Raw genomic sequence first — 17,580 nt, forward strand, 5'->3', positions numbered from 1 at the left:
AGAGCAGCAGGTACCTTGCCATCAACAGTCTCAAATGAAGTCATTTTCAACTTTACAGTTTTTCTTAAATATTATGAGAAATCAAAGTACCTTTGCATTTAGTTACCTAAGTTTACATCATTCAGCAACATTATCATCATTACTGGTTGTGTACAAAGTGCTCAGGATAATGATTTTGGGTTTCCTTTACATTAAATATTACATTAAAAAGACTGCAAAAACGTTGAATTATTGAAATTTGTTTTTTATATTTCTAAGTGATAACACTGAATGACCTTACAGAAGCCTAGATCTATTTTAAAAGCAATTAAATAGGACTATTTTGTAAAATCACATGCTGTAGAGTCAATTACCAATACAGTATTGTACAAGGTACACCTGTATTATATAGCTGTACACCTTCCGCCGGTTAAAGAGGGAAATTGAAAAAACAAATCATGCCTAAGCCTTCAGACAGGTGTTTCTGGTTGTGAAGCTCCTGCATCTCCCAGTCCAGCCAAAACATGAGTTTTGCAATGAACCAGGTGAAGGCTGAGAGAGGTCAACCACAACTCTCGTATATCACCTGATATACGCACGCGTTGCCAGATCTCACAAGATTCCTTGCTTTCATCTGCATTTTAACCAGAACCAGCTAGGCACTAAAAAATTATCCTGTTGTTAAGACCAAAGGTTTGTTTGCATATGAACAACATGAGTTTGCCTGTACAAAAGTTGGAAAGGATGCAAAAGAGGAGAAAAGACCCAGAATCCAATGTTCTTTTGGGCAATCTAAGCCTAACCATCAACTTTAGGAGGATAGAAACTTGTCCAAAAGGAGCTGGGAAAGACTAATAGGGCCAGGCAGACAAAAACAACAAAATCTGGTATTATTTCCTCATTTTCTTCCTGCATCCCTTGCATAAGAACAAGGTAACATGTCCTTCACAAAACATGATGTGGACTAGGCCTTGTTAGTGAAACCATGGGGATAGTCCAAACTATAAGAGGAACCAGCAAGATGTGAAAATGCTTACTACAGTTATACAATGTAGCAACAGGTACCAGTTATCCAAGTTTGGAGGTTCAAAGATTGTCCGTGAGCAGCAGCAGCTAGGGACAGACCATTGTACAATGTCCTAAAATAGGTCAATATTATATATATATATATATATATATATATATATATATATATATATATATATATATATATATATATATACATATATATATATATATATATATATATATATATATATATATATATATATATATCCCCTGTTCTCTGACACTGCAACTTGATTTGTTAGGACTTTCACTTAATTCAGAAGACACCAGAAGCAGGGAACTTTTTGTTCCTATGAGCTCCTGTTTGATAGTTAATGTATTTTAAACAATTTAAATGTAGCTGATGCAGAGTAAAGAAATGAATAAAATGTACTCTAAAACCTAGACTTAGAAGAACTTACCTATTCTTTGCTTTTCTGCTTCACGGTCGCTTTCCATGTATTAAACTGAATGAAAAGCATGGCAGCAGAAAACCTCGACTGCAAATCATATTTATCCAAATCATGTGCCCACTCAACAGATCCCCATCTTGAAGTCTGAAAACCACCAACAATTACAAAGATGAAATGCAAAATAAGTAACTGTTAAAAGGAAAAATTTGTGACATTATAAATAGCAATTACATTATGTATCTCACCATATTTTTTGCAAAGTAGCTTTAACCACACAAGTGAAATAAAGATGCAAAACATAAACACCTCAAAAATTTTCCAACTTGAAAAGAAAAGAAACACTGAACTGTCATTCGTAAACTGACATTGTTCCATTATCCACTCTGAACCCTGTCCCTGAATTAGCAACTAGAGAAAATATATACTGTAGATATGCATACACTATAATACATATTATAACTTAAGCAAAAAAAAAATATAAACATAGACTTATTATTTGATGATGACACCTACTTTGACATCAAGAAAATACCAATGGCTCCTCTTTACTAAAGCAAGTTAAAAATTAAGAGATTTCTAGAGTCACATCATAATTCCCAAGCATTTGATTTTGTATGTTACAAAAGTTTACCTGGTACTCTGTTTCTATCCTAGAGAGGGAAACTGCTTTTTCTGCTGAAATTTTTCTTTCTGCCGCAGCTATTGTTAACACAACTGATTTTAAGGCTTCTACCCCATACAAGAAACCTGTCAATACAAAAAAGAAACTGCATTCAGTACATGAACCTTCTAAAGGCAAGCTTACACAATACAAACACCTCTAACTTTCAGTTGGCTCTCAACTTCACTCAACACTGGTTCCCGTTAAAGAATAATTGAATAATTTTACAGATTCAAATCCCTTAACTAAAACTAACTACAGTAATTCATTGTACTATAGGGTATGGGCTTCAGTATACATAATCTATGCACATCCTACTGCATACAGTATGCACTTTAATTTCTTGATTATCTATACTGTAATACTGTACAAGGTGTCCATAAAGTCCAATTACCATTCTGAACAATAAATACTTGTAACGGTACTGGGACTTTACGGACACCCTCTAAATGTAAACGCTAACAGTTGTTGCCATTACTATAATGAACAGTGAACTCCCCGTATTCACACACTCTGGATTCGCAGATTTCTCTCTAAAACATATAGCCCCATTTGCCTATTTGCAGTATTTTTCTATGAGAAATATCCACAAATTCCTTTTTTTTATATAATTTTCATCATAAATTGCACTTTTTGTGATAAAACTATTAAAAAAAACAGGTATAAACATTTTTAGTAGGGTTTTCTTGAGTTTTAACTAACAAAATAAGCAGTTTTATAGGGGTTTCAACTATTCACAGGTTCTAGCTATTCACGGGGGGTCTGGTACCCTTCCCCCACAATGGGGGGAACACTGTATTATTCTATAAATATAACCATAACACAAAGATGAGATATGTCAATATACATAAATTATACTATATAAATTAGAACCTTTATTCCTTCATACTGTTTCCCAAAAGTACAAATTCTGAGAAAGGTTTTAAGTGACCAATCACCAAATCATTGAACAGTTCTCTGTTTCAAAATTTTTGATCTAAAACAACATAAATTTAAGTTTGACAACTGTTTTGTTCATTTTTTCAGTGAGAAAAAAAATATTTATGATTCTTACGTATGTACTTATTCTGTTTAGCTATAATAAAACTTTTGTCTTAGTTGGTATAGATGATCCACACCAAGCCCCTTTCATCCTTAAGCAAGGTTCCATGCTCACACAAGCAAGCTTAATCTAAACCAATCAATAACACAACTTATTTATCTGTAGACTTATGTAGATCCTTGTGCTCCTCACGGAGAAGCATTTCTTTGTGTTCTGTATGCTCCTCGACATTGTCAGCAATCATGTCAGTTAAGATTTCCCCACTAACTCCCCTAGCAACATTTAGGATCACCTTGTTCTTCATCAAGTGGAGTAGCCCATGACGTGAATTCCCAAGTTTACCCTTTCTACTGTAAAAAGAAAATGGGATCGCTTGAATACTGTACGAGAAAAAATGGTTGTGCCTGAATATATGGGACCTTGATTAGTTTTCACACAGCTGTAAGGCATATATGTATTTGTAAGGATAAGGTTCTACTAAAATGACTGAAATTATATTAAAATGTTTTAGGATGATAGTCTAGGTATACCATATTTGGTGTAGGATGATAGTTTAAGGTATATTTGGTGTTTGAACAATTAAAATAAGCAGTTATAAGCACTGTAGTTTAAGGCATATTTGAGGCGTTCACAATATTAAGGGTCCCCAGAGCTCCAAGTTGCAATTTTTTTTTCTTTTTTTTCTGCTCCAAAGTCTTCTATAAATATCCTACTTTACCCATGGGAAAGCGTACTTGCATACGTAAACTCCAAAGTGGTCGAAAATTCCATTATCTAACAAGGGTGGTGATATGCGTGTTTGAAAATGCCAATATACAAATGCGTTTTCTTGATTTTTTTTCTAATCAGCCCCTGGAGACCCTTCATATTGTGAATACCTCATTTGGTGTTTGAATTATTAAAACAGGCAGAAGTGTTTTTTGAAGGGGTACCAACTTAATGCAGATTTCTGCTTCTCATAAGATGGTTGTGGTCCCTAACCCCTGTGAATACTGAGGGTCGACTGTACAACGGTCACCCAGTTATCGGCAGACTCGGTTAATGACAATTGTCTCGCACCATAAAATCTGCAATTTATGGCGCCATAACACACCGAGTTACGGTTATAAGTGCCAACAGAGTTCTGGCGCCATAACAGACCTAATAGAGGTGCCATTAACTGATTATCAGTGCCATACGCACCATAATTTGCCAAGTTTCGGTTAATGGCGGTTTTCACTAATCAGCACCCCTGCCAATAACCAGGGACTGTCTGTACTTATCTAGGAGAACAAGAGTATAATTCTCCCCCTATGCAGAGTTTCCCAATCAGGGAAGCCTGCATGAACTGACTGAGCCATGGCAGCCATATATATCACTGCCCAGCAGTATATTATTCCAGGATAAATCAATACCCACTAGAAGGTACACACACTCTAGATGGAGTTGGATGGACCCTATCAGGGTCTCCTTCAATATCTGTTCTGCATAAAAGATGCAAGATTCTCATTGGAGGTGTCTCTCTTGTGTAAAACAGAAGACTGTCCCCTAGATCTTCCAGATTCAGGAGGAAAATTTCAGTGTGTATATCCACTTCATGACGGGTTTTAGTGACCTCCCTCCCAAGGAAAGACTCTGTCTCCACTGAGGGAACTGAAGTGGGAGTCCCTAAAATCCATTGCTTTTGGAGTATTGGCCCAAACATGGATTCTGCTCGGGAGGAAATCATAAACAGTATCAAGGGTGACCTTGTTACTGAGCATCAGCATACCAGAGATGCTATCTATGATTCCCAAAACAAATTCAGGTCTATCCTGGAGATGGAATTGGGAATGATGTGTAAAAAATTTCTTATATTTTAAATTAGAGGACAGAGAGGCTGAACAGTTTGCCCATGAAGAGACTGGTTTTCTTGTCAAAAAACTTAGGTCATTGAAGCAAGGTAATGAAAAACTCATGCCCATATAAAGACAGCCTACTCACTCCCGAACCTCCAACTGGTAACATTAATATGACCAGGTTGGACTATAAAACATCAAATCAGAATGTAGTATGGACACCAATATCTGCCCCTAAGAATGATAATGATAACCCTTGGTGAGATGTCTCAATGTATATCCTTTCACTAGACAAAAAATACCTTCTTAATGTAAGGAAAACTGATTTTGGTTGAACATGTAAAATTTCTGGATAGAGCAGCCTTTCAAAACATTGAATGGTGCTTTGTCCCTCTTTCAATACAAATTCAGAAACCATCAAAGGAGATACAGTCAACCCCCACTATTCACGGACTCACAATTCGCAGACTCTCCTATTTTCACTGAGAAATATTCACAAATTATACAGTATTTTCATATAATTTTCGTGACTAAATGAACTTTTTGTGATAAAACTATTGAAATAGTTGCAGTAGAAGCATTTTTAGAGGGTTTTTATGTTTTAACTATCAAAATGGGCAGTTCTAAGCGTTTTCAGAGGGGTTTTCAGTATTCGGGGATTTCAACTATTGGCGGGGAAGTCTAGTACCCATCCCCCGCAAATATGGGGGTTTACTGTATCCTGTCTATTAATATAGCAATGACAGCCACAGTAGCAACCTCTCTCCAGTTTGATGGAAAACATAGCACAGAAACAATTTTAGAGAACCAGTACCCTCTCCTGGGCCACAAGCCTTCTGTCCCTTCACTTTGAAAACAGTCAATCATGTTAAGACAATTTCAAAATATTTTGGTGATTTCGAAACATGAGTTAATGGCAACAATATAGCAATTTGTCTCTAGTATCCTAGTAGCTGATAGTTCTTCAAAGGAATAGACAACACTTCTCCTTCCTTTTGAGAGGAAAGAGCTCCCATTAGACATAATTACTTAACAATTTGGGACCCCTTTGAGAAGAATCTCAGGACAGCCATGGCTGAATTTTATCCTAGGCTCCACCTCCATATTAACTTCTACTGGCTGGCGAGCTAACAAAACCTCCATCAGAGCGACACAATGCTATCCTGGCCACTGCAGTAGACCATAAGTCCAACCACAACACGGTCTGGAAGACAGAAGGAGCAGCAGAGTCCAGAGTTAAGGCCTTTTGAGAAGTCAACGAAGGGCCCTCATCCCTTACCTGACCCAGGGTCGAGCCAGGCTTTAGACAAATCAGGTCTGAATTAAGGTGATGAGGCAGCAGTTGAACAACATTAGTAGAATAATATTTCCTATGGCACACATGAGGAGGGGGAGAAGCTTAGATGAATCATTAGAGCACAGGGAGCCATTCCGACCCTGAGACCAAAGCATTAATGTGCTGCAAAATTGATTGAGCATGCCCAGAACAAGGAAGCCTAAACGAAGTTCTAGCATCCTGCCTCGGACCGAGCAAGGCCTCTATGTTCATAGGGGTCAGAGAAGACTAAGTCTGTGTCCTCACCCTAAGATTATTAAACTCACGAATGGGATCAATAACCTCAGAAACAGAATGCAGAAACTCTTGACTCTCCCCCTCCTCTGGCTCCAGCAAAGGAGAATGATGACGCAAAGCAGAAGGCATAGAAGGATCCACATCCCTTGGAAGCCAGACATCAAACCCTCCACTGTAAGGACTAGGACCTCAAATGATGGAAGATCTCATGAAAGAGGGCTCAGGAACTTGGTCAAGCAATGAATCACATGCACACAGCCTAAGCCAAGAACCATGTACATGCTTGTGCGACAAACCACGTACACGGCCGTGTGACGACTCACATACACGGTTGTGAGATAAAGAGTGACGCACTAGAGAACGCCTTGGAGGAGGAGACTGGTCTCGAGGAAGGTCCCAATTTTGGAAGGTGAACAACACAAGTGGGAACTCTTTGGAGAATGAGAACCTGAAAGCCTAGGTTTCTTGGACACTGGGGAAAGGCAGCCCTTCTCATCATGCAGAAGCGAAGAAGCCCTACTAGGCCGAGAAACACGTCTACGTCCACGACCGTCCACAGCCTCATAATTCCCACTACAAACACATTAGTTGGGAAGCAGAACAGGATGAGAAGCATCAGCCTCTGGGAGAGGAGAACTCCTGGAAGGTGCAGGATCAGTGACCTGAGCATTAGGCACCTTCCACCTCTTAATCGAAACCTTATCATCCTCATGGCGAATTCAAACAGGCTGAGGTAATCAGCTTGAAGACTCTGAGGAGAGTGAAGGCCATCATTTTGTTTGTATGGTGTTTTTACGTTGCATGGAACCAGTGGTTATTCAGCAACAGGACCAATGGCTTTACGTGACTTCTGAACCACGTCAAGAGTGAACTTCTATCACCAGAAATACACATCTCTCACCCCTCAATGGAATGTCCGAGAATCGAACTCATGGCCATCGAGGTGGCACGCCAACACCATACCAACCACATCACTGAGGCACTTGTGAAGGCCATCATGAACTGGAACATGTAAATGTAGGTGCAGGGGTGAGACATGGCTGTACTGGGAAGACAGCGAAACACTCTTCTCACTCTCAGAAGACAAAGTATCAAAGTTGTGAATCCTTCAACATCTGACCCTAGAACAAGGGGGAGGAGGAGAAGGAGATGGCAGAGGGGAAGGAGCTCCCCTTCCACGACACTTCTTGCTAGAAGGTACAGGATACCTCTTGCGAAAAACAGAGTCCAGCCTATCAACCACACCTTGAAGGAACGTCTCCAATGGCTAAGCAAGCGACTGCAGTGACGTCATAAACGAAGATGGTAATGATGCCATAGCAACAGGCGGTGGAAGAGACGACATTACAGCCGAAGTCATAGGATGACAGGATGCTGGGAGCGACATGACGGCACTTGGAATGGCAGCGCGAGTCGATGGTCTCATTGGCAGTGAGATAAGAGGCAACCCAGTAAGCGTCATAGTTGTCAATGGTGTCCTGCTAGGTGGTAGCACACGAGAGCCAAAGTAGTGGAGACCTGGATGAGGGGGATTGTCAGGGGGACTGGAGAAGGATGACAAGCAGACATGAAATGTGACAATAGGCCATCCAAGGAGGGTGAACCCCGTAGGCCTAGGGACACCCCAACAGCCACCATCTTGAGCGATTCCGTATGTGAAACAAAGGGAGAAGATGGAGCCGCCTCTTCCCTCCAAGGAGGGAGATTACTTCCCATGAGAGATGGGGACACGTTATACACAAAATCATCCTGTGCAACTCCCAACACTCCCAAGGATGAATCAATGGAAGAAAAGGAAGGAGACAGGGCATCAAAAGTAGCAGAGGGAAAATTTTTGGAAGAAGGAGACGCTGAACTGTCCACTCTGGGAGGCAAGAAACCTTCCCAAGAAGGGCAAGTAGATACTATACAGTGCTCCCTTTCTTGTAGAAAGCATTCCACTGCAACACAGGCCAGGAATGACACTCCAGGCAAGGGTTGGTAATAGTATAAAAATTGGAACGGCACCTACTGCAAATGGTATGGGGGTCAGTAATGAAAGACGTCAAAACCTTGAACATGGGAATCCTGGAATGCCCGGACACATACGTTGACAGGGCAAAGAAATCTTGGTGGAATCCATGAAAAACACACACACACACATGCACACACACAAACACACACACACACACTGAAAGGAAAGCACAAATAAATCACAGGCTAACAAAGAAACCGGCTTGGGAAGGAGAGTGCAAAAGCGAGACCTCTCTCTCCTTAAAGAAAGACTGGCACGTCACAAGGTCCTAGGCCTGGTCAGTGACCAGCTTCCACCTCCTATATGCATGAGTTGCCAAATACCACAGATTCCTTGCTTTACAATCTTTGATTGTTGTAACCGGTTTCCAGTTGGCACTAGAGGATTATCCTAGTGTTAACACCAAAGGTTTGTTCCACGTATGAACAAGGACTGTTTTGATTAACAATCACCAACTATAAATAACAGCAGAGTAAAATGAGAAAATTGCACACTATCCCAGCTTTTCCTTGATGGGATTAGACCTATGTTTTACACCTTTAACACAAAAATATGCATGGCTTTTGGAGAAAAAATAATCACAATATACTTACCATGAACTGCCCATATATCATATGACAAAAGATAACGCCGTACTGCTTCTCTAATATCTGCAGAAATATCAGCACAACAGATTCCATCACAGGGTTTAAGGTTCACATTAAATTTTTTATTAAACCATTCCAACAGAGGATCCCATTCTCTCTCCAAAAGCTCTATAAGGTCATCTGCACCCTGAAAAGTAAGGATACGTTATTCAAAGAGTTGTGTGAAAAATATCTCCTCAAGTCATTACCGTACCTAAAACTGTGATAACAATACTGTACAGATATATGTTCACCACTTCTTTACCCTACAGGAGGAAGAAGGGTTAGATGAAGACAAAGAGAAAGAATTCAATCAGGAGGAGGGAGAGCCTGGTGATGAGCAGGTTTTATGCAATACATCACCCCCTAATTAGTGTTTTTGCCTTGCGCTGATTTTTGGCAGTGTCACAGCCTTATCACTCACCCTTAAGTTAAATTAAGTATATCTTAGTTTAACCAGAACACTAAGCTGATTAACAGCTCTGCTAGGTATCTTTACGTGGCTAGGAACCATTTGGTTACCTAGTAACGGGACCTACAGTTGTGGAATCCGAACATTATATTGAGAAATGAATTTCTATCATCAGAAATAAATTCCTCTGATTTCGTGTTGGCAGAGCCGAGAATCAAACACCAAATTGGTAGGCAAGCATAAAAACCACTCATCCAACGAGAAGCTAAGCTTAGCAGCTGTTATTTTAGATTATCCTCGACAGTTAGAAGTGTCTATCATTGTCAAAGTGAAGTGAAAACCATGACTCGTCATAGGAAGAAAAGACAGCCGACTTCTGGTTACTTTACATCTCGCCACCAGCTTCGAAGAGATCCAGTGGCAACCAAGTAAAACCTTAATAGCCTACCCATTCATATTCCCCTTCGCCCTCCACCTCCTCCTCTTCCCTGCAAACCTCTCCTCCTCGTCCTCCGATGTCCTTGGACCCCTCGTCTTCCTCCTTCTCCTCTGTCTCACCTCCTCCCATTCAGCTTTTACACCCTCCTCCTCCAGTCTCTGACGTCAGTGAGTACCCTCCATTACTGAAGTTTCAAGTGCTTCCTGCAGAAGGACAGACCTCGTACATGGCAGTAGTGGGTCACAAAAAGAACAATCCTGGTATCCAGATCTCTGCATAACCGAATCACAGAGGAGAATTCACCATTACTCCAAAAGACCAAGCCTCAGTTGACCTCCTGAAGATCACAAGGCATTCCAGTTACTGAATCCAAATGAAAAACTAAACAAGACTATCATCGGTAACCATATAACAGAGCTCCCTTTTGGCACCCTTTTGGAGTCCCTTCATATTGTGAATGCAGAGAGGTCCTTAACCAGACACAAAGCACCTTCACAGATCCTTACCACTTTCAGAGGACCAGCCCTGTGGCAAGTATGGCTTAGGATATGGGGATACTTCCCCACAGAGGAATACACACCAGAGCCTCTTTAGGTGCTACAAATGTCAGCAATATGGTCATCACCAGGACCATTGCAGGAACCCTGCAATAAGCGTCATCTGTAGTAGAAACACAAGACAATGTTGCATCTGGATAAACAGAAAAAAGGGGGACCAACAACACCCAAGTGCCGCAACTGTTCCGAACGCCATCATACATGGTTCAAACGTTGCAGTGCCCATTTATCTCATATTGCACAGTTGAAAGCAAGAGCCAACCAAAACAAAGCCAACTCCTGTAGCAATACTAGCACCCAAACCTACACCTCCAGAGCCACAGTTATAAACAACCCAACAAGTGGTGAAAGCAATTCCTGTTTCATGTCATGAGGAAGGGACTCAAACGGAGCAGCCAACGCCCACAACCCTTCCTCAATCTATTCCCAACCCTGTACCTCAAGCCTTCTCCCTTCCCCTTCTCCCTACTCCCAAACCTGTCAGACAACCCCAAGCCAGTAATGCTAATCCCTCAATTTGACATCTATCATATCCTGTGTGAAATCATTCACATGTCGAAGACAAACACCACCAAAGAGGATTTTCAAAACATAAACGATCAAATTCATGAAACTGACGGACAATATAGCATTTCCCTCCCAAAGATTTCCTTATGCAGCAGCCCTGTGGGGATGTCTTTTGATAGTAGCTAATTATTGAATTAGCAATTATCCTGCTTCTCTACTAAAGTTCTTCCTTACCACTTTGTTAAGCCATCTCCTATTGATGGGTGCCTGAGGGTTCAAAGATTTTTGTAACCTCACCTGTCCACCTTTCATTTCATACCATTTCACTGGTATGCTCATAAATCACAAAGTATTCACTTATATATTCTTAAAATTTTACCTGCACATCAAAAAATGACTTACAGGTTGCTCTATGAGCAAGAGCCCATGCTGGCATAAAGCCAGCTTAATAAAAAAACAATAACAAAGTGAGGAGGAAGGTGAGACATACGTACTTGGTTTCTTCACCTTAATCTGCACATAAGTCTTACTTTTTTTTCCAAAGAAATGCTATGGCAGGCAGCAGCATTACAGGTGTATGGCCTGTGCTTGTTACCACAATGTTATTTCCACAGGCAACACATCTACTACAACAGGCTCAAAAACATTGAGTTCCTTAGTGACAACAACAGCAAAAACAGCAGCAAAAGAAAGGGTGCTTAGAATACCAAGGGACAGAAACATCCATCAGAGCTAAAATGAAGCCACCAAAGAAGTAGATGTAGTCAGTGCTGAAGCAAGGGCACACACCAGTCTCCCCTGGGGAACTCTGCACATGTGCCTACATCAACAAACTTGGAAAGCACAGCTTGGTAGCCCAACTTCATGCATGTATGCCCTTCAGAAAGCCCAAAGAAAATGAACAGGAGAGAGAGAAAGAGAGAGAGAAAGAGAGAGAGAGAGAGAGAGAGAGAGAGAGAGAGAGAGAGAGAGAGAGAGAGAGAGAGAGGCAGAAGGTGCCACAAAGATTCAGTATTAAAGACAACACTGAAGAAATTGGCAAATATCTTTAAGCTGTCCTTCCTCTGCTGATGCCAAAACCCCCTATTGCAGATACCAGCCAGCACACTCCTAACAGGATCTACCATTGTAGAACAAAACTGCTTATACTAACATCAAGGACATCAGGCAGCCAAACACCTGCTTGTCCTTCATACAATACAAAAGATGAGACAAGTTTAAATTTAATGGTCATTTAGGGAACAGCAAGACACAGTAACTCACAGCTGTAAAAAGAGTGTCAGCTTATGACAGGTAAGTAGAAGTTTCCCCTACTCAGACCTACTTCAAATTAAACATCTTGGTATCAAGTTTCAACAACTATTTTTGCCTCAGACTGAGAATTCTCCAACATAAAAATGATATTGTTATTTTACAATAAAGTTTTGTACATACTTACCTGGCAGATATATACTTAGCTTACGTCTCTGACGTCACGACAGAATTCAAAACTCGCGGCAAATGCGACAGGTAGGTCAGGTGATCTACCCCACCCGCCGCTGGGTGGAAGGTGTATGAACCAATCCCCCTTTCCAGTCATAATTTTTCTTCCACCTGTCTCCTGAGGGGAGGCTGGGAGGGCCAACAATCGTATATATCTGCCAGGTAAGTATGTACAAAACTTTATTGTAAAATAACAATATCATTTTTGTACATGAACTTTCCTGCCAGATATATACTTAGCTGATTGACACCCTTGGTGGAGGGAAAGAGACAGAGCTAACAAGGAAAAAGGGGAAACAACATCTGTTGTAGGATACTAACAAACCTTGGTTCTTACCTGATAAGGCTGAAGACTTCATAGTTACTGTCTATTAGTCTGCAAAGCCTGAAGAGCTACAGCGAGGGCGTGACCTACAGCTGAAAAGACTCTTTGGGTCTACCGAAGGGATTTGATATCCACTTACTCAGTAGAATCCAAGTCGGATCATGTCAATGGGGATTCGCCCTCTTAAATGACAGAGCCTGACCACTACCAATGCAGGGAGCTCTAGCACAAACAGATCACCTAACCATTCTAATGTTAGCAATACACGAATAGAAAGAGATGCCTACCCGCATCCATCTTCAAAACCACCAGTAAAAAACACAATACAAACAATAGGGGAAAAATTTACAAAGGATATGCTTCAGCTCCTGCCCCAGCACCGAATCCGCCGATACATACGGGCCTAACGCGAAGCACTTATCGTAAGTAATCGTGACGTCTCTAAGGTAGTGATTCGCGAATACTGAATTGCATCTCCAGAATGTTGCTTTCATCAGATTCTGGAGTGACATATTCTTGTTGAAAGCCAAGGACTAGCAATGGCTCTTACCTCGTGAGCCTTGACTTTCAAAAGCTTGAACTGATCCTCACCGCAAGCCAAATGTGCTTCCTTCACGAGGTTCTAATAAAGAAGGACAAAGCATTTTTAGACAATGGTCTACTGGGATCCTTTACAGAGCACCAAAGTCTGTCCTTAATGCCCTTAAGAGACTTCTTCCGCTGGAGGTAGTATCTTAAAGTCCTCACAGGGCAAAGAGTTCTTTCTGGCTCTTCCCCTACCAGGGGAGCTAAGCCTGGAACCTCAAACTCTTGGCCAAGGATTTGAGGGGTTCTCGTTCTTAGCTAGAAAAGAAGGAAGGAAGGAACAATCACGGAATCTCCTGAAACTACCCTTCCTTCTAGAGCATGAAGCTCACTAACTCTCTTGCAGATGCTAAAGCCAAAAGAAACAGAGCCTTCTTCGTAAGATCCTTGAAAGAAGATGACTGGGGAGGTTCGAACTTCGAGGACCTCAGGAAACGAAGAACCACATCCAGGTTCCAGCTCGGAATTTGAGACGAGGGTTTCTTGCAAGTTTCGAAAGATCTTAGCAGATCATGTAGATCTTTGTTGTTGGAGATATCTAAGTTCCTGTGCCTAAACACAGCTGCTAACATGCTCCGATATCCTTTGATGGTCGAAACTGCAAGACCCGCATTTTTCCCTGAGAAAAACCAGGAAATCTGCGATTTGGGTCACAGAGGTACTGGAAGAGGAAAGCTTCTGGTTTCTGCACCAACGGCGAAAGACGTCCCACTTTGACTGGTAGACACTAAGGGTAGAGGGCCTTCTAGCTGAGGCGATAGCCTTCGCTGCCTTAGCTGAAAACCCCTTCGCTCTGACAAGACTTTTGACAGTCGAAAGCCAGTCAGATTGAGAGCGGGGAGGTTTTTGTGATACCTGTCGAAGTGGGGTTGTCTGATCAGATCTACTCTTTGTGGAAGAGCTCTTGGAAAGTCCACCAGCCATTCCAGTACCACTGTGAACCAATCTTGGGCCGGCCAGAATGGAGCTACCAGCGTCATCCTTGTCGCTTCCGAGGCCGCAAAACTTTATGCAGTGTTTTGAACTCAGAATCTTGAATAGGCGGAAAAGCATAGACGTCCAGACCTCTCCAGTCTAGAAGGAAAGCATCGACTGACACTGCTCCTGGGTCCGAGATCGGGGAGCAGTAGAGGTCTATTCTCTTGTTCTTTGCTGTCGCAAAAAGGTCGATATGAGGTCTGCCCCATAACCTCCACAGGTCCTGGCAAACTTCTGAGTGCAGAGTCCACTCCGAGGGGAGCACTTGATTCCTCCTGCTCAGGAGATCGGCTCTGACATTCTTCTCCCTGTACGAACCTGGTGAGGAGAACGATCTTCCTTGCCTGAGACCACAACAGCAAGTCCTTCGCTGTTTCGTACAGGGAGAAAGAGTGTGTCCCCCCCTGCTTTCTTATGTAAGCCAAGGCTGTGGTGTTGTCCGAGTTGACCTGAACTATAGCATTTCGGACGTGGGGCTCGAAGGCTTTTAACGCCAACCACACTGCATCAACTCTTTGTTGTTGATGTGCCAGGACACCTGTTCCCCCTCCCAGGTGCCTGACACTTCTCTTGACCCTAGGGTCGCACCCCAACCCGTCTCCGACGCGTCGGAAAACATACTTGGTTCGGGTTTGGCATGTACAGAGACAGACCTTCTGCAAATCGGAGAGGATCTGCCCACCACAGAAGGTCCTTCTTGATTCCTTTTGATATCATGAAGGAGAATTCCAGGTCTAGAGAGAGACACCTCCAGTTCCGGTAAAGGAAGAATTGGAGAGGTCTGAGATGCAACCTTCCTAGAGAAACGAATTGCTCCAGCGAGGAAAGTTGTCCCCAACAGACTCATCCACTCCCTCGCTGTTCATGCATCTTTCTCTAGGAAGGTCGTTAGTTTCTCTCGGCAACGAGCAATCCTCTCTGGTGACGGATATGCCCGGAAATCCGGAGAAACCATCCGAATCCCCAGATATATCAGCTCTTGACTGGGGATTAATTGTGACTTCTGGAAGTTCACCAGAGCCCCAACGAACTTGCTAAAGTCAGTGTCTTTTGTAGGTCCTCCAGACATCGTTCTTGTGAGCTTGCTCTGATCAGCCAATTGTCTAGATAGAGAGACAGCCTCACTCCCTCCAAATGTAGCCACTGCGCTACATTCTTCATTAAACCCGTGAAAACTTGAGGGGCTGTCGAAAGGCCGAAGCACAAGGCCCTGAATTGGAAGATCTTCCCTCCCATCATGAATCTCAGAAACTTTTCCGTGAGAAGGATGGATAGGCACATGGAAGTAAGCGTCCTGAAGATCTAGGGACACCATCCAGTCCCCTGGACGAAGGAGCCGCCAACACTGAAGAAGTTGTCTCCATGGCGAAACTTCCTTTTTTTCTACGAAGACATTCAGGGCGCTTACATCCAGAACCGGTCTCCATCCTCCTGAGCTCTTGGGAACTAGGAACAGTCTGTTGTAAAAACCCGCAGAATGAGGATCTTTCACTAGTTCTATCGCCTCCTTTTCCAGCATAAGATCTACTGCTAGAGAGAAGGCTTGATTCATGATGGGGTCCTTGTACTTGGCTACCAACTCCCTCGGAGTCGTCGTCAACGGAGGTCTTGATAAGAAGGGAATGAGGTAGCCTTTGCGGACAATCGAGAGTGACCAGTTGTCCGCCCTTTCTGGGCCAGACGTCGGCAAACTTCAGAAGTCTGGCACCCACTGATGTCTGGAGAACTTGAATCCTACTTCTTCCCTCTGATGGATCTAGAGAAGGTCTTCCCTCGTTTAGTGGGTCTAGATCCTCTAGAGGAAGAAGCTCTGGCAGGAGGGACTCCTCAAAAGGGCTCCTGCCTAACTGGAGTCTCTCTCTTGGTTTTAGCTTGGAAAGAAGAGTGAGGCTTCCTGGTAGACTGGGCTAGCATGTCCTGTGTAGCCTTAGCTGAAAGGGCACAAGAAACATCCTGAAATGATCTTCTTAGGGAAGAGTTGAGGAGAGAGCTGAGAATACAGGAGAGAGGCTCTCTGAGCATGCGATACTGATTTCGTCAGGAACGAACAGTAAACAGATCGGTTCTTGATCACTCCCGCTCCAAAAAGGGAAGCTACTTCACTCTGATCTCATCCCTCACTGCCTTATCCATACACGTGAGAACACTGATAAGATCCTCAGGTGAAATGGAATCCGGGGTCTGCGTCTTCTTGGCCAAAACGCCCAAAGACCAGTCTAGGAAGTTAAACACCTCCAGGACTCGGAACATTCCCTTCAACAGGTGGTCAAGCTCATTCATCCCCCATGTCGTCTTAGCAGACATGAGGCAGAGCGTCGAGAGGAATCCACCGAGTGAAGAGAAGTCCGAGTCTGCCGAGGATGGAAGAACGAGGCCCAAGGGAGTTCTCCAACGATTCATACCAGAATCCTAGTTTTTCCAGTTAGCTTAGAAGAGAAAGAGAACACCGTCTTCCCTTTCTCTTCCTTCGAAAGAAGCCACTCACCAAAACCTCTAAGCGCCTTCTTCATAGAGATTGCAGGCTTCATCCTGACCAGGATGAAACCTTCGAAGTTTTTCGAGGTCGAAATAACGATAGAGGCAGAGGGCGCGACAGGAGAAAGGGCGTCTCCGAATTCCTGAAGCAACAGGTCCGTCAAACGCTTGTATGAAGAAAACGGAGGAATCTTTAGGAATTTCTTCTTCCGAGGGATCCTGTTCTTCTTTCCGCCGAAGATCCTTCACGATCCTAACCGGGGAAGTCATAACTTCGTTGAGATTCTGCCTGAAAACTCTTCTTGTCAGGATGAGGGCGTATTCTAGGCTCTTGGCGCCTAACGAACGCAGGGCGAAAATCTGGCGAAGAGCGCCTATTAGGCGAAGAGCGCCTATTAGGCGAAAAGCGTCTATCAGGCTCCTGGCGCCTGTCTAAAGGAGAGCGGCTGCCTGGCGAAGAGCGCCTGTCATGCGGGAAGCGATTATCAGGCTCTTGGCGCCTGCTGCGAGGAGAGCGAATCTCTGGCGACGAGCGCCTACCAGGAGAGAAGCGTCTGACAGATTCCCGGCGCCTAACTCGAGGACGAGCGAAAATCGGCGAGAAGAGCGCTTGAAGGCAGAAGAGCGCCTACCAGGCTCTTGGTGCCT

The 17,580-nt window shown here is 43.0% G+C and overlaps 1 protein-coding gene across 1 annotated transcript in view; it reads right to left on the reverse strand.

Moving 5' to 3' along the window:
• The window catches only part of LOC135226968 (ATP synthase mitochondrial F1 complex assembly factor 2-like), a 76,963-nt gene that overhangs the window by 4,478 nt on the left and 54,905 nt on the right, over positions 1–17,580 (reverse strand). The window contains exons 6-8 of the mRNA XM_064266672.1: positions 9,140–9,320; positions 2,071–2,186; positions 1,449–1,583 (exon numbers count right to left, since the gene is read on the reverse strand). Coding sequence (XP_064122742.1) covers positions 1,449–1,583; positions 2,071–2,186; positions 9,140–9,320 — 432 coding nt within the window. The remainder of the gene's footprint in view (positions 1–1,448; positions 1,584–2,070; positions 2,187–9,139; positions 9,321–17,580) is intronic.

Source organism: Macrobrachium nipponense, chromosome 15 (genome assembly GCF_015104395.2).
Source record: "Macrobrachium nipponense isolate FS-2020 chromosome 15, ASM1510439v2, whole genome shotgun sequence".
In the NCBI taxonomy this organism is placed as follows: Eukaryota; Metazoa; Arthropoda; class Malacostraca; order Decapoda; family Palaemonidae; genus Macrobrachium; species Macrobrachium nipponense.